The sequence below is a fragment of the Lucilia cuprina genome, chromosome 5, assembly GCF_022045245.1.
Source record: "Lucilia cuprina isolate Lc7/37 chromosome 5, ASM2204524v1, whole genome shotgun sequence".
In the NCBI taxonomy this organism is placed as follows: Eukaryota; Metazoa; Arthropoda; class Insecta; order Diptera; family Calliphoridae; genus Lucilia; species Lucilia cuprina.
This window is the reverse complement of record NC_060953.1, coordinates 37,650,501-37,674,170: the sequence shown is the minus strand read 5'-3', so window position 1 is coordinate 37,674,170 and position 23,670 is coordinate 37,650,501. Positions and strand designations below refer to the sequence as shown.

The following is a 23,670-nucleotide window of genomic DNA, read 5'->3' as shown; positions in this document are numbered from 1 at the left end:
ACTAGTACTTTTCCATAGAAAGTCATGCCCTATTTGTACTAGTGCCTCTTGAACTAGTATTAGTACTAGTGGCATTTAGACAATTATCGCTTCATTTCCTGCAGGGAAGTGTTTTTTTGTTTTTCTTTTTTTTAGTTTTTTTATACAGAAAAAGAAATATTAGCAATATAAAATATAATTTATTTTATTTACTTATTTAACGTTTATTCTTTTGTAAACTACTAGACACAAAAAGTAAAAAATATGCAGTAACAATAATTTTAAAAGAAAATTATATTAATGCATATACGTATAATAAAACCTTATAACACCACCAAATAGTTTTTAAATTTTAAACAAAATTTTTGCAAAATAAAAAAAGAAGATTATGGATAAAGCTTTTTAATAAAATGAAGAAAAATAACAAAAACTATTGGACTTTATAAAGAACAACTCAGTTTATATAGAATTTTTTCTTATGTTATTTATGGTTTAACAATGTTTTAGTTATAACAAAAAGGTGTCAAGCGTTTAGCTTCTAAAGAGAAAGTATAGTTTAAATATTAGACACTGTAATAATTTGTAATTTGCTTTCATTATATTTATAGGAAATATATAAGCTTTATTATTACGTATGTATTTATATAAAAAAACAAAAAACAAATTACAAAAATATATACACCTTAATAAGAAATTATATTATGTAGACAAGTGATATTGTAATCCTTAACAAACTAGTAACCAAATTTATTTAAACAAACTCCTAAAATAAATTAAACTTTATATAATTATTATCTTAAAACCTTAAAAAAAGCATCAGTTCATGTCAAACACATTTAAAACTAAAATTAGAAAACCTATAAAAATTTTGAATTGTTATAAAAGTAAACAACAGACATCACTCTTCAATTAATCTCTTTCTTTTTTTCTCTTTAGTTTTTAATACTTATTTTTAATGTATTTTAATTTGTAAATATTCTAAACAATTTGTATATTTTAAGTTTGTATATTTTTTAATTTTAACTTCTACAAAATATTTAGTTAATTCTTGTATAAACTAAAAAAAAACTTTTGTTTTAAAACAGTTTGTTAAATTTGTTTGTAAGTTTTAAATTGAATTTTATAATAGAAAAAAAAATAAAAATTATTTTTTTATTTTTTAACAAATTTTTGTTTCATTTTTTATTTTTATTACATTTTTTTATAAATTTTTTTTAAAACCAAATCCTGCCCTCTTATTAGTTTTTTTTATGCAAGGAATGTGATTATTTTTTCTTAATTACTAATTAGCTAAGGCTTTATAATAAATTTAATTAAATAAAAATAAATTATTTATAAAAATATATAAATAAAAATGAATATTTATTTAGACTGAATTATTATAATTATTATAATAATTAATTCAGCTTTTTATTATTAATTTAAAAATGAAAAAAATCAAACCCTAAACATATTTTTTTATAGCCAGCAATAAATTATTTGTTGTAAATATAAATATATTAAATATTTTTAAATGCAATAACCAAAATTATTTTTTTCAAAAACCATTAGTTACTTATTAACGTAAACAATTAAAACAAAAAATAAACAAGCAAAATAATATGTATTAAAAATATTAAATAAAAAAATAATAATATTTCCTCTTCTAAAAAAATTTTTGATTTTTAATCTGATCAAGTATGAAACTTCAAACTGCTGACCTTATGCACGATGTGTCATTATACCCTACACCACTTTAATGGGGAGGGTATATTGGGTTTGTGCTGATGTTTCTAACATACAAAAATATTCGTCCTATACCCACCTTAAAGTATACCAATCGGCTTAGAATCATTTTCTGGATCGATTATGCTATGTCCGTTCGTCTGGCTGGCTGTCCATGTAAAACTTGTGCGCAAGGTACTGGCCGCAATTTTCAATATAATTAGCACACACGCTTCTTTTGGCCCAACGACGAAGCCTATTGAAAATGGTTAAAATCGGTCCATTATTTCGACAAGCCCCCATATAACCGTACCCACCAAATGGGCCTCTTGGCTTATAATTAATTTAAATGATCTATTATGTTAACAAAAGTCGACAAAACTTAGTTTTACAAAACTTTAAATGACACTACCGATTTTTGTAATGATCGGGCTTCATTTGACCCTATCCCCATACAAACTCCCCTTCAGAAAATGACTTAAAGGTCAAAATTCACTTACACACACTAATAACACTTTTAAATTCTACATAAATAATATTGAAGAAGACTTAACTCCCCCTACCAATATTTTTAAGGATAGGGCCATATTTTGCCCTACTCCCCTTTGTACCCTTCTTAAAAAATCTCTTTTTTGCCAAAAAAAAAAAGTAAAAATATTCCGAAATAAAGTTAAAAAAACAAACCAAATGCTTTATTTTTTAAATAATCCCCATTTTTAACATACATACTGACTGATGTAGGGTATCATATGGTCGGCTACGCACTATACATTCATACTTGTTGAAATTTTACAGAAGTTTTATTAGGAGCAAAATTGAATATGCCACAACCCTCACGGCTCATCCCCCAACTTATTTTAATAAGATTAGGTCGTTTCAAAATTCGACTCTTAGAAGATGTCTTGGTCTTACATCATCCGGGGTTTCATAAAATTTATGCTATGGCATGTGAACTTTCTCCAGATTTGAGGGCCATATATTTAACGGCTAAAGAGTTGATTCAAATTTTTATATACAATTCTGCATTTTTTTAGATTGATTGCGAAGTATCGTGAACTAAACAATAGTTATTTATTTGTTTTCTCTAAATTTGGTCATATTTTTGACAGGCTATGGAGATGTATTAGATTAACTATATCTGTGAAAGTTACTTATAATGTTGATAAACCATTTGGTGATAAGCACAATGCTCCTAGGGAATGTACTAGGACGTACTATGGTCATCTTCTTGGATTGTACAAGGAGAATGGCTTTAAGATGATGGCCACTTATGGCTCTCTTTCTGAATCGACAGCAGGATGTGCTATTTTTCTGCAACACATTGATCGTTTTTTCTTGTTTAGATGTGATATGCGTTTATCGTCTTTGACCGCAGAATTAATTGCAATTCGTGGGGCCTTAGTAGTTGCGGCTACAGATGGGTATGAATGGGTTGCTTTTTTCACGGACAGTAGAAATGCGATTATTTCCATTAGGGATAGTATATGGGAAAATTTTATTGTATCGGATATTATCCAATTTACTGCAGATTCTAATATAGGAACTATTCATTTGATTTGGGTTCCAAGTCACATTAACGAAAGGGTTGATGATGTAGCGAAGATGGCTCTTGATTATGGGACTCCTCTTTGGGTGGGTCACTCGGTAATGTGGGCTTTGAGACTGATTCTTCAAAATCCCATTGAAACCTACCATATAGGGTAGATCAACAAATATGCGAAAACCAGAGATAAAAGTTTAAAGTTTCAAGTTATCTCTTCGAGGCCAGATTCGGATTTTTTAAGAAATGTATACTTTGGTTTCTTGATAAATTCCAAAAACAATCAAAATTCTTTCGAAGCTACAATAATATAAAAATTTAAACACACACAACTTATTTTTTACTATTGTCTTTATTTTCTATCTCTTCTACGGAAAAGTGTAAAAGATTATCCGGTTTATAAGACCATTGTCTAAAATAATTCACTTTAACAGCAGACCAAGCATTTTGATAATCTTTAGCCCATGATTTACATTCAAAATAGGATTTTGATTCCAGTTTATCAAAAGTGTTACATAAAACAGGCAGCATTTTTAAAACATTTATAAATTCTTTTAAAAGATAAAATTTAGAAATTTTTAAAGCTGACTGAGGACTATGTAGTTTCTTTATGGTAATGCCTTGCCTCTTGCCATTTACAGAAATTTCATAAGGTCTACAAATAAAAAAAATTAAACTATTATTAACATTCAATCACTTCAACACTAAAAAACACTTACTTTAACATTTCGGGTATATTACACCACACAAAACTATTTGGTGAAGGTTGTTTTACACTATCTTGGGCATAAGGAAATTCCGGTTTCTTGCAAATTCGAATTTCAGGTATATGGAGTTTGTATTTGTTTGATTTAAAATCATTATTGTCAAATCTTTTCCAAATAGCTCTTTCTAAGCTAACAAAATCATTGTCACCCCAAAAATTTAATGTTTCGAAATATATAGGTGTCATAAGTAGAAAATCCAATAAGGCTCCTTGTACTCCCATCACTTGCCATTTAGCTAACTTATCACTGCAACTCAAAGATAAGGTACGTTCACCGCGTCCCGGTTTTGTTCTTACAGCACCCACCAACTGTTGCATAGCATCACTGTGATGGGAACCTATAAGTTTAGCACCAGTATATACATTATCCACTATACAACCCGTATTTGTTTCATCAAACTTTACCTCTTCTAATTTGCTACGTTTTATTATGGGTTCTTCTTCATTACACTCTTGTGGTTTAGGCTTTGCAATTATACAAGCATCTCCGCAGGGAGTTTGTGTACTAAGAAAATGGAAAGTTAAATCTTTTTTCATTTGAAACTTTTTTTGCTCCGGTAACCATTCAAATATGCTTTCAGTATTTTCATCTGACTTAACCAAAGCATTTTTCAGTTGATGATACATATAACGCATTAATCCTCTTCTAGCCATGACCTCTGCATGTGAATCGTTAAGTATCAATCCTTGTGGGCATAATTTACTTTTACCTATACATTTAGTACCGCTGCCTAAAGAAATTACTTCACTTTTACCCGTTTGTTTATGGTGCAACACCACACCAGCCAATATGGTCCATTCTTTTTCATTAGGTTTACCAGTTTTGGGAAGACTTTTAAATTTATCAAAACATAATTTGGCTATATCTTCTGCAGACATTTTGGCATTCGGTGCCACACTTTCACAGGACATATTAAAACTCAATGAGTTTCAAACAAAAATAAAATTCCACAGGAAAATGTAAATAAACAAACTTCTTTTTCTTGGTATTCAATAATAAATGATGACATATATGATTTCATTTGAAGGATGCCAGATAGTTTGTATATTAACGTTATTTTTAAATATAAATAAAACTTTAAAGTTTAAAATTTTCGAGGGAAATTTAATTTTATTCGGCAAACAGTTTTAAAATTACTAGTGTGTAACTTATTTAAAGCTTAGAAGAAATGAGTGAAACGAATTTTAATTAATATTATTTTAGACTTGGAATCGTTTAATGTACAACTTCTTTGTAAGATTAAAATAAAAAGGAATACCATTCCAAAGGATGGTTGGAATGATTGCGAAAATTTTTTAAATAACAGTTGGTTTTTCTAAAAATAAACTACACTATAAAAGTTATATTTATAATGGAATACCCAAGGGTTAATAATATATAACGACTGACTGGCAACTCTCTGTCTAATGTTATGAATTGATATTCAGCCTAAATTAATAACACAATTGAAACCAAATCAACAGCTGACCACGTAAAAATAGTTGTAAGTGTTGCGGAATCGTTGCAAGCTATTTGCAAAAAGTAACATAATAATAGAAGTTAAAATAAAATAATCGTTATAAATAATGCCATCACTCGCCATCTTAAGTTTGAACTGTGAGGTTGTATTTTGGCATACGCTCTGCAAATCTTTTTGGAAAAGACTAACATACGCCATTTTATTTTTGTTTTACTTTGTGGGAAAAATTTTTTTGTAAAATATTTTCCTTTGGATACTTTATATTTGACCTACTTTTCAATTGGAATTGAAAATTACCAAATTTGTGACTGGAAGCTTGAAAAGGAAAAGTGACGCCATGGCGTCACATTCGTTTACTACGTCCCAGCGAGACTTTGAGGGCTTTGCTGCTTCCCAAGTTAATGGGAGGAATAATGCTTTAAAGGATCTTGCTGGTGGTGGGGTTAAGAAAAAGAAGAAGAAATCTGGGAAGAAGAATAACAAACGAGCTAAGGACTTACTTTCTGAGAAGACTGACAATATTGTGCCTCAAGGTAAATTGCCTTTTGACTTGAATGTACCTGACAAGACTGATGCTGATCAGATGAATACTAGCCAATCAACTGTAGGTAAGAATGATTCTGATGAAAATATCTCTATGGATGATAGCTCTGATGTTGATTTTGTACCTAAAAATGATGAATGCTGTGACTTTAATGTATCTAATGAACAAGAGAATACTCAACCTAACCTCTATGTTGATGATGTGCCGGCTGGCTCGGCGTTTTCGAACAATGTTGAGATTTTGCAAATGACTGTGACATCTGTTGAAAATACTTTAACTAATCCTGCCAATTCTTTGAATTCAATGCCCAATCGGACTAATATGTCCTTATCATCTAAACACTTTTACATCTAATGTGCCCGCTTTTGCCAATTCTGATGAGCCGATTCTCTATCCTGATGATCATGTTGGCGAGATATTTGTTCTTATTGATACGTCTCGTTCGGAGATAATTTTGAATAAAAGTATTAAGAATGGCCTATATTTATGGGAGAAAAAATAAGAGATATTGAGATTAATGGTATAAAGTCGATCAAGGCCATTGGCACGACACTGTACAAGATTTGCTTTGATAGTATTTTTAATGCCAACCTTTGTCTTCGGAACACAATTTTAAAATCCAGGAACATGAGGGCATTTATTCCAAGAACATTTTTGGAAACTTATGGTGTTATAAGAAACATCCCCTGACTTTGTCGGATGAAGAAATTAGGAGAAATATTGTCTCTTCGGTGAAAGTTGCATCTGTTAATCGCTTTATGAAGCGTAATGGAGCACAGGACGGAACATTTACACCTACATTTGCGGTGAAAATTGGATTTTATGGCAATGAACTGCCTGATGAAATTATGATTAATTACTCTATTATCAAGGTCGATCATTTTTATCCTGCTGTCAGATTGTGTAGAAACTGTGGTCGTTTGGGTCATACTGAAAGAGGTTGTCGGGCTGGGAAAAGGTGCCTTAGTTGCGGCAGGCCTGGAGTATGTAACCCTGAGTGTGGTATTTTAAGGTGTATTCTGTGTAATAGTGATGAGCACAATGCTAGACAAAGAAACCGATGTAGTGTATGGGAAGAGGAGACTAATATTAGAAAGATCATGACAATTAAAAAGCTCTCCCGAAAGGAAGTTGTTGAATCTTATAATCCCCGTAACCGGAATAGATTTTCTGTTTTAGAAAACTATGATGGACAATTCCCCCCAATGCAGCCTCAAAGAAATCCTAGTCGTAAGAATAATGATTTGGAGGTCAACAGTATTCTCACTCCGAGGATGTATAGTAATGTTCTCAAGAGACCTAGACCATCTCCAAGAGTTGCTCCTGTGCAAAAGTATAATCCCCAGGACCATGCCTGGGTTGGTGCTATGGGTGGAAAGGTTTTTGAAAAACCGAATGTTAATAAGGTCTCACTTTTAGAGAAAACGATGACAGAATTTATAACTTTTATGAAGGATTATTTTAACAAGGAACGGAATATGCATGGTCTTAATGCTGTTTCGCACTTTGGAGACCGTTTAAGTAAAATATATAGAGATTTGGATTGTGACATAATAACAAACGCCACCATGGATAATCCGTATAATGAAAATACTCCAATATAATTGCCAGTCTCTCAGAGCTAATTGCAAGAACATAGAATATTTTTTGAACAACAGAGATTTTGATATTGCCATTTTAAGTGAAATTTTTTCACATTTGGATTCACGTCAGTCATCTAAACTGTTGAATTATAGAATTGTCAAGAAAACCAGATCGGATGGATATGGCGGTGTGGCCATTGCACTGCATAAATCCATTCGTTTTAAAAAGATTAATTATGCTACGAATTATGATATTGTTATTGTCCGTACCCTCAACCTGTCTACGAATTTTGTCATCTGCTCAGTATATTTTGAACCTTCCATATCTGTACCTGACTTTGCTTGTGAAATGCAAAAACTTTTATCCTATGTTGAGACTCTTGGTTATGTTTTAATATGTGGTGATTTTAATGCCAGGGCATGTCAATGGGGTGATACTGTTGACTCGTCCAGGGGAAGGAAGTTGGCTGAACTAATTGATACATCTGATTTTTGCTGTTTAAATGTTGGTTTGCCCACATTCAGACGTGACCTAAGCTCCTGTGGCACAGTTCTCGATTTGTCTTTTTCTAATGTGAATGTATGTATGGAGTGGAATACGATACCCATTTTTCTTGGTGGCAGTCATCACTATCCGATTTCAATAGTTGTGGATTCTATTAGTGTTAAAAGTTCCCTATTTTTGGCCAAGGACAAGTTAATTTCTTCTCTGAACAATGTCCAGCTTGATCCAGATGTTGAGATGATAGAATCAACTATGGCGGATGAGATTAAAAATGCAACTTATAAAATTAATTCAAAAAGAACACCTAAATCGTGGTGGAACGCTGATCTTGATAAAATCTTTAGGTGTTTGATTGCTGCTCTAAAGAAATGTAATAAATATCCAACTCCTGCTAATTGTAATCTTGCTCTAAGTGCCAAAATCGAATGGAAGGAAGCTGTTAAGAATGCCAGAAGAGAACATTTTAATCAGAGAATTGATCTTCTAAATCAACAACCTAATACCAGGGATGCGTGGCGATTTGTTAGAAACGTAGGTGGTAATGCTAAATTTTTGGACTCTACGGCCTGGAATGATCAGAATAATCTTTTATATCTTCAACATCTTAAAGATCAAGTGCCAAATGGTAATGGTGTTTATACTATAGATTGGTCTACTATAGTCTGTGATGGTAGTAGTGGTGAATTTGCATTTTCGGATGAAGAGTTTGATTCCATTCTTAGGAACAAAACTAAGCCCTCTGCTGGTGGTGAAGACAAGGTGACATATGAAATGATCCGAGCTTTGTCTCCTTTAGCTCAGAGATCCTTACTTACTGCTCTTAGTGATGCCTTTTTGGAACATAATATTAAGGATTCTTGGCGCATTATCAAAATAGTCCCCATTCCTAAAAAGGGCAAGGATTTGAGTGATTATCGCAATTTTCGTCCGATTTCGTTAATTTCAGTTTTTCTGAAGCTTATCAACCTTATGATAAAGGACAGAATGATAGTGTACTGTGATGAGAACCATCTTCTTCCTGATAGGACGTTTGCCTACAGGAAGCACAAATCGGCCTCCATATGTCTAAATGAGATTTTACTGTGTATTGCTACTCTTAAGAAGAATGGATTCAAAGTTATTTTACTGGCTCTTGATATCAATAATGCTTATAATTGTGTGAACAACAACTTACTCAATAAAATGTTATTGGATGGTGGTTTTCCTGCAGTTTATGTTAAATGGATTTATAATTTCTTGGCAGAGCGTGTTCTGAAACTGGGTGATGACCAAGTTGTTGTTTCCGATGGTCTACCACAGGGCAGTTGCCTGTCTCCCTTTTTGTTTAACCTGTATACGGCTTCCTTGCACAATGCTGAAGATGAATCAACGAAAATTTTTCAATTTGCTGATGATTTTCTATATACTAAACGTTTGATGTTGATGTTGCGGTTAACAACAATGAATTTCAAGATTCTTCTTCTCGGAAATCTAATTTTAATTTGAATCTCCCTTTCCTTGAAAAACAAAGACTATATACATTGCCAAAGGCAGTCGTAAAGAAGTAGTTATTTCTTTGAACAACACTCGTATTGAGCAAGTTAAAAAACTTAAATTCCTTGGGCGTACGATCAATATGTCGTCGACAGTTGGTGATCATTATGAAAGAGTTTTATCTGAGTCAAGGAATAGTACCAATCTTATTAAATCATTATCGACTGTAAAAGGCGGTTTACAACCTAAAGTGTCTATAAATTTCTTCAAGAGTTTTGTCAGATCCAAAATTGAGTATTCGAGAACAACAACGGCTCATTCGCCCACTTCGATTAATCGGAAAATAATTACCTTTCAAAATTCCGTTTTGCGCAGATGTTTGGGGTTGACGAGATCCACTCCAGTTCATACAATATATGCTTTATCTGGTGATCTTCCTGTAAAATTTAGAGCGAAATTTCTCACTGCAAGGGAAATCATTAATCAGAAATTTTTTAATTATTCCACATATTGTAATTTAAACACTGATGCTCCGGTGAAATCGAGCTATGGTTATATTTTCAATCAATATGCTCACATTTTTGATCGCATAAACGTTAACTGCTCTTTTGTTAGAAGCGGTCAACTACGGATTCTTACTAACATCTTACCTGATAAGAAATCTAATCTTTCGAGGGAACAAATAATGTTGACTTACATGGAGAAAATATATAATTATAAGCTAAATGATTTTAATATTTATGCTACTGATGCCTCTCTGGCTGAAAATGCTGCTGGCTGTGCTATTATTGATGTCTCCAATGATGCTGAATATTTGTTTAGAATTGCTCATAGAACTTCTAGTATGTTTGCGGAACTGTGTGCTATTAGTAGGGCTATCGATTCTGCTATCTCTGCTGGTGTTGAAAAGTTGGTTATTTTCACGGATAGCCTTTTGTCGTGTCAAGTCTTGAATGTATCCACTACGAAGAACTATTGTGTTGCTTCTATTCACAACAAAATTAGAAACTCTCAAATTAGAGAATGTCATTTGCTTTGGACGCCCAGTCATGTGGGTATTGATATCAATGAAAGGGCTGATGTTGCTGCTAAAAATGCTACTTCTATTGGTGCTGAGTTGGTAGTTGACCTCACTGCTGATGAGGCTATTCGTTGTATACGTGATTGTCTATATGAGGATTGGAATTCTGAATATGTGGAGCTTTCTCGTGAGAAGGGAAGGTTTTTTGCTAATATATATCCTAATGTACCGAGAAAACCCTGGTTCTATGGAAATCATGGGCTTGAACCTGCTGCTGTTAAAATTCTTAATAGACTTATGACTGGACATACTTTTGGTAAAATGTATTTGAACAAAATTGGTGTAATTGACTCTTGTCTTTGTGATGTGTGCAATGTGAACGAGACTTCTGATCATATTATTTTCAAATGTACTAAATTTGACAACTTGAGGCGCAAATATGGCTTTTTCGACAAGTACTATGATGTTTCTTCCCTTCTGAAATCGGGTGACTTTAATGTTTTCAAGTTACTTTTTGAATTTCTGAGAGATGCCAAAATAGACCTGTAGTCTGATTATGATGATTCAATGATGTAACTTTTCTATTTTTGTGGGATAACCTGGCAGTTTGTGAGTTTAATACTCCGCCAACACACTTCAAAGTTAAAAAAAAAAAAAAAAAAATAATGCCATAACAATGACCTTAATCGAAACATATCGTTCATGTTGGCTTATAGCAACATTCGGGTTAATACTATTTATTGGAGGAGCTGGTGTACTATTTTGGAATGAGGTAGGTTGGTGAAACTATACTATTTTATTTGTTTTATAATACATCATTTTTTTACAATACTATATAATAATTAAAATAGGGAAGAGCGGTTCATACTATTATGTCGTTGGACGAGGCCTTGGATGATGCTGTAACACTGGACGCCACAGCTGATGATATCGAACCCATTTACAATGATCGTATTGTGCATATCTCTGGACCAATTATAGTGGGGGAACCATTAACCGAACCGGATTATAATATACAGGTGTTGGCGGTCAAGTTGAGAAGACGCGTGCAAATGTATCAGTGGGTCGAGGAAACAGTGTAGGTGTCAATAACTTATACTGTGGTTTAGGGATGTAATTTTTTACATTATTTTTTGGTTTTTTAATAGTGAACACAATTATGGTGAAAGTGTTGCCTCGGTTCATACCGAGGATCGTACTTATTATTATACCCGTGATTGGCGCGATACAGTCATAGATTCTCGTTCATTTTACATACAAACCGGCCATCAAAATCCTAAACAATTCCCCATCGAATCGGAAACTCAAGTAGCAGATGCTGTTTATATTGGACGCTTTGAGTTGGGAAATAGCATTAAAAATAAATTTAATAATTTTGTAGAATTAACCTCAGATACTCGTCCAGAGGATCCTACTATAAAATTGCATTTAGGATTATATTATCATTCGAATGATATATTTAATCCAGAAATTGGTGATATACGTATCTTATTCTCATTTGCTGGTATGGAAGGAGAAATGGTAAGTATTTTCTTTTAATTTGAAATTGTATGTATGTATATATGTTTCTATGGTTTTCATTGCAGTTTACTATTGTTGGAAAATTGGTGAAGAATAAAATAGAACCCTACCGAACAAGTCGAGGAGTTGATATTCTATTAGTATATCCAGGAGAATGGTCTTTAACGGAAGTATTTAAAAAGGAACATCATGCACAACGCTTAACAACCTGGGGTTTCCGTTTTATGGGTTGGGTTTTAGTATTTTTTGGTGTTACTTGCACTTCTACTTTATTGCATGTTATTTGTAAGTAAAAAAAAACAGTTTTATTTATTATTATCAAATTAATTATTTTAAATATTTACTTATTGCAGTATCCCGCATACAATTCCTTTCCTCTCTTGCTCCAGATCCACGTTTTCCAGTCGGCACGAATGTTTTATTCTCACTATCAATGGCTCTTGTCATAGCTGCTGTGGCTTGGATTTTACATCGACCTATGGTTGGTGCCGGTCTTATGTTTGCAGCTGCCTCTCCCTTCGTATGGTTTGCCAGAGGTTTTACAAATTACCAAAGGGTTAACGGAAACTAAAATTTAAATTATTGCAAATAAATTTAATATACTCATTTTATTTATTAGTTCCTTTATCACCTACAAACAGATGTAATCTGAAATTAGTTATTTTTTATATTATTTCAAAATTAATTGTTTGTTAATGAGTAGGATATGTATGTTTGTTCATGATTTTTTATACTAACGATTAGATCTCTTCCACAATTACAAAATATTAGTTTCAGAGTTATAATTAATTGTTGTGTGAAAACAACGATTTTATTTTGAAATTCATCTTTTAATTAATTTAACAAGTATTGCTTTTATTTGTATTATCAGAACTATATATAAACAATTGTGGATTTTTAAAATCGTTCCTTTTACAATTGTTTCTTATGTAAACAGCTCCGATCTTTTCATTGGTAAGTTTGAATATTGTTTATATTGTATATACTCGACTTTAAGTAGTATATCGGTGATGACAAATGGAATTATAAATTTGCAGTCTAATAGGTTAGGATAGGTTATCACAGGTAGCCGTTTCGGCTTTACTTGGGTCCATGATGATACCTTTGTAATAATACCTTTAAGAGAAGAAAGAAAGATATAGGGAAAAGTGGAAATGGAGACGTTGGTAATGAGAAGTGAGAATAGCAGTAAGATTTTTAGATAGAGAAAAGACACTAGGCCAGTTGCCATGGATGAAAAAGTATGAATATTGGATTCACAGTCATTTTGTCAGATTAATGAAATCTTTGAGACGTTATAATTGAATATTCACCAAATCGGACTGATCACCAAAGTATGTCGATCCAAACGTCCGAAGTGTGGCCTCCGCCAGAGCAGGACACTCGCTGAGAATATGAGTAACAGTTTCTTCTTCATCCTCGTTTTACAAACTTCTGCAGTAATCAATGAACGAAAGAACAATGCGTCTAGCATGATTACCAAATTTACAGTGATAACCGATATCAGCCTACTTAGCTGCAGTCTTTGAAGACCAAGAATATATTTAGACCTGTATGGATCCATTTGTGGCCACAGCGCTTTAGCTGTTGAGCACGTGTGCTCTCGTGAGCATTTGTCGCGAGCAATACACAGGCAGTATTCAGTAATCTGCTTCTTTATTGTAAGTAGTGGAATACCGCAAAACTGGTCTATTTCCAGTCTGCTAAGCATGGTGCCAGCTCTTGCCAAGGAGTCAGCAATGCTATTGCCATACGAAATCCGGTGTCTCTTTATCCAAATTATGATGTTGTTCGCCATCTCATATAGAGTCGTCCGGCATTCATGGACAAGTTTGGATGTGGAAAACACACCAATTAGGGATTTAATAGCAGCTTCACTATGGGTATAAATTATGATATTAGATATCCGACAGTTAGCCAATTTAACGTCCTCTTCATCGCCGATATTTCAGCCTGAAGGAGCCACCATTCATCATTAAGTCGGAAGGAAATTTTCGTTCCAATTTCATCAATGGAATTGCCAACTCCTTTCGCCGTCTTGGATCCTTCTGTGTACACTGGTAAACAATTATTTGGCGGAAGGAGAGATTCCTAAGAATCCGAAGAGATATGATATCGGAACTTTCTCACTAGATACGATATCGGAATACAATACATTATATTGATTACTTGGTATGAGATATCTGAGATACCTAGCATGACTTTTAGGGTACTGCTTCCATTTGCCAGTTGCACTCAATCTGGTTGTCATAGCCAATTGCCTGGCTAGAAGGTCAACCGACCAAATTATAGACACGTCAATAGACCTGACTGGACATTAGAAATAAATCTCAAATGAGTTATTTTTGTACCATTGCACTTTTAAAGACCGTATTGTACCAAAAGATTACAATTGTATATTTTAAAGAAAATTTTGTTTTTGTAAATCTACTTCTTTTTATTATTACTGCACCAAATATCTGGTGTAACCTAACATACATGTACTTTAGGCTATAAATTCTTAACGTAATATTTAGTTTTACACAAAAGAAACTTTAAAGTTAAACTTTATATTTAAAAAAAAATAATTAAAAATAGAATATTGCAACAGTAGCTCACAAGTTATATTTCCAAAAAATATAAATTTTTAAACATCAAGCCATGCCCATAACAAATCTTTCAAAGATTCAAGACCACATTCTTATCTCTTACAAAATAATTCCTTCTTTAATCAATTGTAACTGCTAAAAGCGCTAGTATTTCTACTATTATCCGTATCATTTGAGGCACTGGCCGTAGAACCATCATTTATTAGCATATTTCCTACGGCTAAAGGAGAATGATGTGTAGTGTTCGTCTCATTGGGGGTTGGTTCCAAAGACTGTGCTGTATTTGTACTTGTTGTATTATTGGGCAAAACATTTGGACTTTGTGGCTTCTCCTGACTACTATCGTCATTTTGGGATTCCTCAAAACGGACATATGGTTCTAAGGCATTTAGCTGCATAGAGCCACGATGTAAACTGCCTGATTCAGCTTCGAAGAGAATATCGTTAATAAATTTCTCGGCTAATAGGCGCTGATCTCTGGGTAATCTTTTTAATTTATAGGTCCAGGTGCGTGCTATAGATTCCTCTTCGGGATAGGTGGAGGACAAATAATCACAGGCCATATTGAGCATTTCATCGGGTGGCGAAGAGGGTGTGGTTGTCTTTAAGCGTTTGTTAGCATTAGCGGATACTGCCGCTGTTGGTGTTTGATATGGCGTTGTATTATTGGGTGTACTAAGATGTGATTGTATACCACCCGGTAAACCTAAGGATGGTGTGGTGTGATTGCCATTTGTTTCTACTCTTTGCTGTTGGTTGTTGTTGTTTTGTTGACCAAATGATTTATGAAACATTTCCGTTATACTCATGGGTGAGGTATTACCTTTGCCCATTAGATAACCATAGGGAGCATTATCCAGAAAATGTCCCGCATGAGCAGACTCACTAAAGCTATTATAGGCCGAAGGTGTTGTCGACGATGTGGAGGTTTCATGTTTTATAATTGAAGTATCGATGGCCAAAAATTTTTCAGCATTACGCAGAAAATCTAATTCATAAAATGTCCAGCATCTAGGTTGATAATGGTTGCCCTGCTTGCGGGCTGCCTCCACTACTTTCAACTCCTTGCGATAGTTAGTGCGTAAAGTGTTTATTTTCTTTTTAACATCCTCCAAAGTTGCATCCCTCTTTAAATATCTATAAATGGGAACCAAGGTTTGATAGGCATCGGCCCTTTTATCACGATTCGTATAGTCTCGCAGAGAAGTATCCCATAGAATTGGCAAATTGTGATAGGTTTGTATGAATACTTTTAAATAGTGACGATGTTCTTCCGAAACACTAAACGATTTTGAGGACTGAGTTTGTGCTGCTTGTTGTTGTTGTTGTGCACTTACTGCTGCTACTTGCGGTAGAAATTTATCCATCATTTTGAAATTGCGTTTTTGAATTCGTTTGTTAATAACCGTTACTTTTTAACACCTTTTGTGGTTAAACTGAAAATTTGCTTTTAGGTTTTGTCATAAATTATGAAATTAATTTGTTTACTTTTTGGATGGAAAATAAAAACAAATGCAAATGTTGTATGTGTGCAGAGGCTTTGTATTGTTATTGATAAACTGTCAGTTGAGAGTTTGACAAATTGCCACATTGAAGGTTTTTATTTTCGTCAATTCCTTTACCACAGTGCCATCAAGTGTTGAATAGCGATAATAAAACTACCGTTCAACAGATGTCGCATGGGGGATTTGAATTCACATTCAACATAGAGTTGGTGTGTTGTTGAGTTTTTTTTGCAGTATTTTGATTATTTGCTGCGATAAACACGAACTCAATGTTCAACGTACAAACATTAACATTTTCAATACAGATTTTTGGGAAGTAATTTCAGACATGTTCGACATATTTACAAATAGCGGACAAATTAACTACGACTTTTTGCCACAATATTATAATTGCCCGGTGTGCTTCGCTACCCCAATCGAAGGTTCCAACTATTATTTATTGCTCGATATAGATATGTAAATGTTAATAAGAATATAAATTTTTTTTTCTCGAATTAAAACAACAAAATATATTTTTAATTTTGTTCTCCTTTCGGATAATCAGATATGCTGGCTATAGTTTTATTGTTTTCAATATTGCCTTTGTCATGTTAATATACATACTTATTTTTTAATTTTTCCACGCCGACCAAAAACGGCGATACTGCCCATATTGGAGAGGTAAATTTTTCCAGTTTTACCGATTTTTTTCAAATGTTAATTAAGATTTTAATGTAAAACTAAGAAAAATTTAATAGTTTCCCAGATATTGGAGGTACCAATCCGCCCATTGAAAGTCCGCCAATTTTTCTCTAAATGTTCACAAAGTATTTCATGTAAATTTTTATGATTCTAGCTTTAATAGTTTCTAATTAGTTCATATGGTGGTTCCAAAAAATCTAGTTCTATTATTTGTCCTTATAAAATTTAAGTACTCTAGCTGTTGCGGTTTCTGAGATATGCGACTTTTAATACTTATATTGTATGTGGGCGTGGTTGCTTGCCCACTTGAAGAAAAAATAGCCTATAACCTCTTCCCGACATACAGGAATACACTGTGAAAATTTTAAGAAAATCGGTTCAGCCGATTTGAAGTTTATAAACTTCAAATATACAAACACACATTAATTTATATATATAGATTTTTATATATATATAGTTTTAAGTAAAAATTTGTAACCGATTATGGCCAATAGGCTAGGTTTATTTTTGAAATAAATTAAATTAAATTAAAATTAAATTGGTAAAAAAAGTTACTTAAAACAAATTTTGAATTTAGAAATCGGTTCTGTCACAATTTTAAATTGCTATCAATCGAATATGAATTTCAATTTCATTGTTCTAATCTACTTATTAAATAAATTAAGAACACATCAAAATATTTAAAAGAAATTTTTAAAAAATTATTTTTCTGTATATTGAATTTATTTGCAAAAATATTTTATGTTATATTAAGAATATTGGACAAATTGACCCTTATGAAATCTACATTTTAATTTCATTTTAACAAATAATTTATTTACTCAAACATAATATTTGGTATTATTTGCAATTAAAATAATTTAAAAACGCTACAATTTAAAAAAATTTTATTTACAACTGATGGCAACAATACTGTTAATAAAAAACTCATCCCTGCCTTGTAGAACAGCGTTGTATTTTTCGAGCGCCATTTTTGCGCTTACAAACAGCTGTCACTACGAAAAAAAACATCGCATCACTTGACAGAACAAACACAAACAAAAAACATCGCAAACGATCGTTGGAAATTTCAATTTTTCTATGGCCGCGCTGCAGTTTATTATTCGCCGCCGCCAACGCCGCTGTTAATACGAACAAGAACAAGGAAAGAAATACACAATAAAAAGGGAGAATTTAATTAAGCAATTTCAAAAATTAAATTATTTATTTAACAAATTATAAAAAATAAATCTATTTATACAAAGAAAAAGTGAAAAAATCAAATTGGAAAATTTTACACAAATGTAAAATGTCGTTTAAATAAATTTGTATAAAAAATAGTGTCCTTGAAGTGCTGAATAAAATATATTATCAAAATTAACAAAAAAAATTATTTAACATAAAAAATAATCTTTATACAAATATTATAGGATAAAATGAAAAGAAGAAAAGATTTAACATAAAACAGTGTGGTGTTTAAGAAAATATTTAGCTTTATTACCTGGCCTGCCAAAGGTTTAGGATTTTAAAAGAAAACAAGAACAAAAAAGTTTTTGTTAACACGAAATACAAATTAAAAGGATAAAAACACAACATTCCCTTTAAATTTATAGTTTGAAAACCAAAAAAAAAAAAAGGAACAACTAAAAAAGCGGCGTTTGTTTGTAAAGAGATGTAAAGATATTTCCTAGAAGTGAATAGTTGATAAATCTTAAAACTAAAACAAAATTTTGTGCAATTTTCTCTCTACACACAAAACTTAAAAAATTTAAAATTTGTTAAATTGAAAAATAAAAGTTGACAAAATACTTAAATTGCAATTGTGTTGTAAATAGCAAACTAATAAATTAAGTGGTTTATTTAATTTTTTAACAATGGCTTCTCTGTGAGAAGTTAATTAATTCAACTTTATGGATTTTTTATTTAACTCTTTTTGTTTTGTTTACAAAAGTATTAATTAAAAGTTTGTGAAAAAAAAACAACAGAACTGCAAATAAAAATGGAAACAATAGAGGAACAATCGAAGAGTGGTGAGTTGGAATTTCCTTAATTTACTTTGAATGCTACTTATTGAAAAATGCGAACAAGTTATAGTGAAAGATATTGGATACTTGAAAGATTTTTATACACTACACCACTATAGTGGGTAGGGTATTATACTTTTGTGCTGATGTTTGTAACATACAAAAATATTGGTCCAATACCCACCTTAAAGTATACCGATCGATTCAGAATCATTTTTTGAGTCGACTAAGACATGTTCGTCCGTCCGTCTGTCCGGCTGGCTGTCCATGTAAACCTTGTGCGCAAAATACAGTCCGCAATTTTCAAGATAATTTGATGAAATTTGGACCAAGCATGTTTTTTGGCACATGGACGAAGCCTATTGAAAATGGTTGAAATCGGTCAATTATTTCACCTAGCCACCATACAACCGTACCTCCCGATTTGAACTTTTTATGCCATAATTACGTCAAATATTCTATTATCTCTCTAAAAATTGGCACAAATAAGTATAAATGACACTGCAGATTTTCGTAAGGATCGGCCAACATAAAAATTTCTTTATAAAAAATAAAAATTTTAAAAATATACTCATGGTGTAGGGTATTATATGGTCGGCCATGCCCGACTATACTTTCCAACTTGTTTTATTTGTTATTAATTGAAGAAAATTATGTTCATTCTTTTGGCACCTGTTTCCGCATTTTTCTTTCTACTTTCTTTTTGTTGTTTTATGTTATTGTAAATATGGTAATGTAAACAGGAAGAACAGCAAGAATATGATTTAATGTAAATATCACTTATGGTTATGGATGTGTGGGTCACTTAATGCGGCATCTATAACGAAAAGCTATCAAATCTATACATATAAATTAGTGATCTATTGTGTTAGACCAAGGGTAGTGGGTTCGATACCCATCAGAGATTGTAATACACATTCTTCTACCAAAGGCTAAAAAAAAACAAGTAGAAAAGAATAGTTGAGCATGGTCGACATTATGATACACTACACCAGGAATTTACAATGAAAGGCGAACCACAATCTTGCTGAAAGAAGAAATAGATAACATAGGTACTTGTTCAATTCACAATCGGTGTTGTACGGTTGTATCGTCGTAAGTGGTAATTTTTTAACATTAATTTGTAATTGTTTCAAAAAAATTATTTGAAAATATGTTTTTAATCATACAACGCTACAACGATAAGACATCGATTGTGAATTGGACAACTATTTTAAATAAGTCAGATTAAACTTTAAGGCGATAAGTTATAATTTACAAACAGTGACTTCTTTCTGATTAGATAAATTTACAATAATAGTTAATCCTTAAAGTTAAAATTAAATTTAAAATGTTGTAATAAAGTTAACTTTAATATAAATTGGTTATGCCCTGGCCAAGTTACAAATTGTATATACTTGTTCATTCCTTTGTTAAAATAGGTATACCTATGTGAGAAGAATAAAAGTATGGATAGTGCATAGAGAGAAAAGAGAAGAAGAAGAAAAGAAAAGAAAGAAGAAGAATAAAAAGACACAATTTAATTATTCTTTTTCACCCATTCTGTGGAATTTAATGTTGAACTTTCTAATGAGATGATGTGATTTATTCTCTTATTTATCCTTATTTTGGCAATCCCTGCATTAGTCATTAAACGGAAGACCAATTTGTCTTCCGCTGCCATGGCAGGACAGTTACGAAGAAGATATGATTCATTCAGAAAATCCCTGCAGTAGTCATTAAACAGAAGACCAATTTGTCTAACATTTTACCAAATTTGCAGTGACCAGTAACGATCGATGCCATCTTGCCTAGTTGTAGTCTATTACGACTGTGTGGATCCATATGGAGGCACAATACTCACATAATCTTCAGCAGTAGAGTAAAAATGATCAATAATCTGTATTTTTATTACATGTAGAGGATCTCCATATAACTGATATATTTCCAGTTTGTTTAAAGCGTTTCCAACTCTAGCTAAAGAGTCAGCAATGTTACTGTAATACTTACTCTTCGAATGTCTCGTTATCTAAAGGAGCATAACACACCAATAGGAGATTTAACAACAGCTTTACTATCGGTTTAAATTCTGATTTCCCTCTTATATATCCGATAGTACTTTAGCCATTCCATTTCAAGTTTCTCAATGATGAAACCACCATCAATCGATATCGTCATCTTGGATACATCTGTATACACATTAATGAGGAATAGTCAACTGCATACTGGAGTCTACGTAGATGATGTAATTTTGCGTGATTCGTGAAACATATACATTGTATTATGTCTATTGCATGATGCTTTTTAAAACACATGGCAACAGACAAGTACCCCAAATAGCATTATTGGTTTATTAAGAGCCTAAAAAAGCCAATCAACATTAATCGAGCTTATACTCCAGCAGGTTCCAATATCCTTTCTACAAACATATAGCACTAATATAGCTTCTAATTTAGTATAACGCCCAAGTGTTTAGTGCTATCCGAGAGCAAGTTTACCATTTAAGTATCCATTAATTTTATTGAATTTAAATTCATTCACACTTCTGTGCTAGCACACACTAATCAAATCAAACAATCCTCTTTACATTTTTCCTTTAAATAACTTATAAACAAATTGTTTGTTGACTTTTTTCATTTCCCATACAATTTTTTTTTAACAAAAAATTTATTTTTAAAATGCTGACTATTTTCAACGGGTAGTAGTAGGAGTCATGTCATCTCTAGATTTATGTTTGTTTCTTATACTAAAATTGTTTTAAATAAATATTTATTTCTTTTTCTATTTCCAAAAGTTTATAATGAAATAAACGAGAAAAAATAATAATATTCACTAAAAAAAGTGTCATTAAGTGTAGATAAATAATCAAAAAAAAAAAAAAAAAAAAAAAAAACGAAATGAAAAAAACGAATTTTGTTTAAATAAGACAAATGTTTGAAAAATCAACAGCACACGTCATTCACAATATTAAAATAATTTTTTTTCGTATTTTTGCTCGTTTTTGTATGTTTTCTGCAGATACTTAATATTTTGCGTATTTATTCTTAAGCACTTGCTACTTTTTAGCAAATATTTTTTTTTGAAAAATATTTTTTGTATATAATTTTTTTTTAAATAAATGTTATGTTGAAATTTATATACTTATTTTTTATTATTAATATTAATTTATTAATAAATATAATTTGCTTTAACGTTGTACGAAATAAGTGTAAATAATTATTTTTTTTATTGAGTTTGAATTTTAATTTTACAATTTATTTTTAAAGCTTATGTTTTAAAAATATATTGAAAATATTTAAAAATTATAAAAATATCATTATTTTAAAATTGTTTAAAGTCAAAATTAATGAAAAAATGAATTGTTTAAATTATGTGGTTATTAGGATATAATTTAAAATTTTCTGAAATTTTTTAAGAATTCTTTAAGAAATTTTCAAAAACAGTTTTGAAGTTTAAATTCTAATTTTTCAACTTAAAATTGAATTATAAACCTGCATAAATTAATTTAGTAATTGCATACTGAACTATAGGCGGTATTTTGAAGTCTGTGAACTTGCAAACTGCCTCAAGAGCCAATATAGGCGACACCGAAAATATATGGAATATAATGAGTCTAAAAACTAATTACAACCGCCTATTTGCTATATACTTCAACTGCCTTAAGATGTTAATAGATTCGATTATATTGGATTGATTACTGCGTCCAAAAAAATTATCAAAAACAATTTTGCTTTATTAAATCTTTAGTTCCAGACTTATATAATCTGCTTATTTTATTATTTTTTAGTGTCGAACGGTGTTATTAATAGGCAAGTTTATAAAACAGAATTCACAAAGAACGTATAACGATTATATTTAGTAGCGTTATAGGTCATTAAAAGATGCATATTCACTCAGATATATAAGATCCATAATCATTTCCTTCAAAAAGTGACGATTCAAAAACTGAAACAAAAATACTACAAGAAAAGTCAGAGAGAATGAAGAACAATGTAGGCAAATAATATAAATAGTTACGATGTAAGTTACCTAAAGAGTTAGAAGAAGAAGGAGAATAGAAGTGACTAATTTCCTTCACAAAAATTAGTAGACTGCGGGGGTCAAGATGAAACCAATTCCCTCACAATTTCAGCCTGAAGTTCTGTAGCATATAACATTAGCAAATTATATGCTCGATCAAAACTATTTCCTCGTATAAGCTCTAATAGTCCGATATATTGCATAACCTGTAATAGTCCGATATATAACTACCGTACTTACTGATAAATATCCTAACTGAGCCTTTATAAGAAAGTGGGTTATCAGAATCCTTAGTCTGCATTTATTCAGTCCTATAAGTATTTTGGTAGCGCCCATATCAAGTTGTAGCCATAGGGCTTATTATATAGCAGATTCTTGCGAATATCAGCATATGTCTAGTGACAAATGTTACCTATAAAGATTCGAACCTAATCTAGTCAAATCGTCAGCAATCTAATTACCATGCACATTACATTGCCTTAGCAAATAACACTTTCTCCTAATATCCCTAAGGTCATTTGTACAATTTACAATTAGGCGCGAATGTACTGGGTGGCAAGACAAAACTCTAGGAACAGCTTGACTATCAACATAAATTGTGACAACTGACCCGGATCAATAGAATTCTGTATAAGTTTCGTTGCTTTCAAGATCGCGAGGATATCTGCTTGGAAAATACTACCAACATTACTTTGTTGAATGAAAGGCTAGATTAAGTTCGAACCTAATCTAGCCAGTTCTTCCGCAACATCATTACCATGCACCCAACACAATCATCTAATAGCAAACACCCTTATA

General features: G+C 31.8%; 5 protein-coding genes across 6 annotated transcripts in view; 3 read left to right on the top strand and 2 right to left on the bottom strand.

Moving 5' to 3' along the window:
* Positions 1 to 2,717: 2,717 nt before the first annotated feature.
* Positions 2,718 to 4,963, bottom strand: LOC111682562 (tRNA-specific adenosine deaminase 1). The gene is made up of 2 exons (XM_023444534.2): positions 3,943 to 4,963; positions 2,718 to 3,878 (listed from the first exon to the last, which is right to left on the bottom strand). Exons 1-2 carry the CDS (start codon positions 4,899 to 4,901, stop codon positions 3,557 to 3,559), a joined length of 1,281 nt encoding a protein of 426 aa, XP_023300302.2. The 5' UTR covers positions 4,902 to 4,963; the 3' UTR covers positions 2,718 to 3,556.
* A 471-nt stretch (positions 4,964 to 5,434) lies between these two features.
* On the top strand, positions 5,435 to 12,875 carry LOC111682559 (transmembrane protein 43 homolog). The gene is made up of 6 exons (XM_046951036.1): positions 5,435 to 5,552; positions 11,238 to 11,347; positions 11,427 to 11,653; positions 11,724 to 12,096; positions 12,162 to 12,381; positions 12,450 to 12,875. Exons 2-6 carry the CDS (start codon positions 11,252 to 11,254, stop codon positions 12,665 to 12,667), a joined length of 1,134 nt encoding a protein of 377 aa, XP_046806992.1. The 5' UTR covers positions 5,435 to 5,552; positions 11,238 to 11,251; the 3' UTR covers positions 12,668 to 12,875.
* Positions 7,094 to 9,566, top strand: LOC124420232. The gene is made up of 2 exons (XM_046952455.1): positions 7,094 to 7,572; positions 7,652 to 9,566. The coding sequence occupies exons 1-2, from the start codon at positions 7,094 to 7,096 to the stop codon at positions 9,564 to 9,566; spliced, it is 2,394 nt and encodes a 797-aa protein (XP_046808411.1).
* A 122-nt stretch (positions 12,876 to 12,997) lies between the features above and the next one.
* On the bottom strand, positions 12,998 to 16,254 carry LOC111682560. The gene has a single exon (XM_023444531.2). The coding sequence runs from the start codon at positions 16,052 to 16,054 to the stop codon at positions 14,807 to 14,809; it is 1,248 nt and encodes a 415-aa protein (XP_023300299.2). The 5' UTR covers positions 16,055 to 16,254; the 3' UTR covers positions 12,998 to 14,806.
* A 1,966-nt stretch (positions 16,255 to 18,220) lies between these two features.
* Positions 18,221 to 23,670, top strand: part of LOC111686844 (protein ECT2) — a 48,254-nt gene continuing 42,804 nt past the window's right edge. For both annotated transcript variants that reach the window (XM_046951911.1, XM_046951909.1), the window contains exon 1: positions 18,221 to 18,879. In XM_046951911.1, coding sequence (XP_046807867.1) covers positions 18,849 to 18,879 — 31 coding nt within the window. In that variant the 5' untranslated portion in view covers positions 18,221 to 18,848. The remainder of the gene's footprint in view (positions 18,880 to 23,670) is intronic.

Coding starts and splice junctions, on each gene's coding strand:
- LOC111682562 (XM_023444534.2), bottom strand. CDS start 4,901: ATGTCCTGTGAAAGTGTGGCACCGAATGCCAAAATGTCTGCAGAAGAT. Junction 3,879..3,942: donor AATATACCCGAAATGTTAAA/GTAAGTGTTTTT, acceptor TTTTATTTGTAG/ACCTTATGAAATTTCTGTAA.
- LOC124420232 (XM_046952455.1), top strand. CDS start 7,094: ATGACAATTAAAAAGCTCTCCCGAAAGGAAGTTGTTGAATCTTATAAT. Junction 7,573..7,651: donor AACGCCACCATGGATAATCC/GTATAATGAAAA, acceptor TTTGAACAACAG/AGATTTTGATATTGCCATTT.
- LOC111682559 (XM_046951036.1), top strand. CDS start 11,252: ATGACCTTAATCGAAACATATCGTTCATGTTGGCTTATAGCAACATTC. Junction 12,097..12,161: donor CTGGTATGGAAGGAGAAATG/GTAAGTATTTTC, acceptor TTTTCATTGCAG/TTTACTATTGTTGGAAAATT. Junction 12,382..12,449: donor TACTTTATTGCATGTTATTT/GTAAGTAAAAAA, acceptor TACTTATTGCAG/TATCCCGCATACAATTCCTT.
- LOC111682560 (XM_023444531.2), bottom strand. CDS start 16,054: ATGATGGATAAATTTCTACCGCAAGTAGCAGCAGTAAGTGCACAACAA.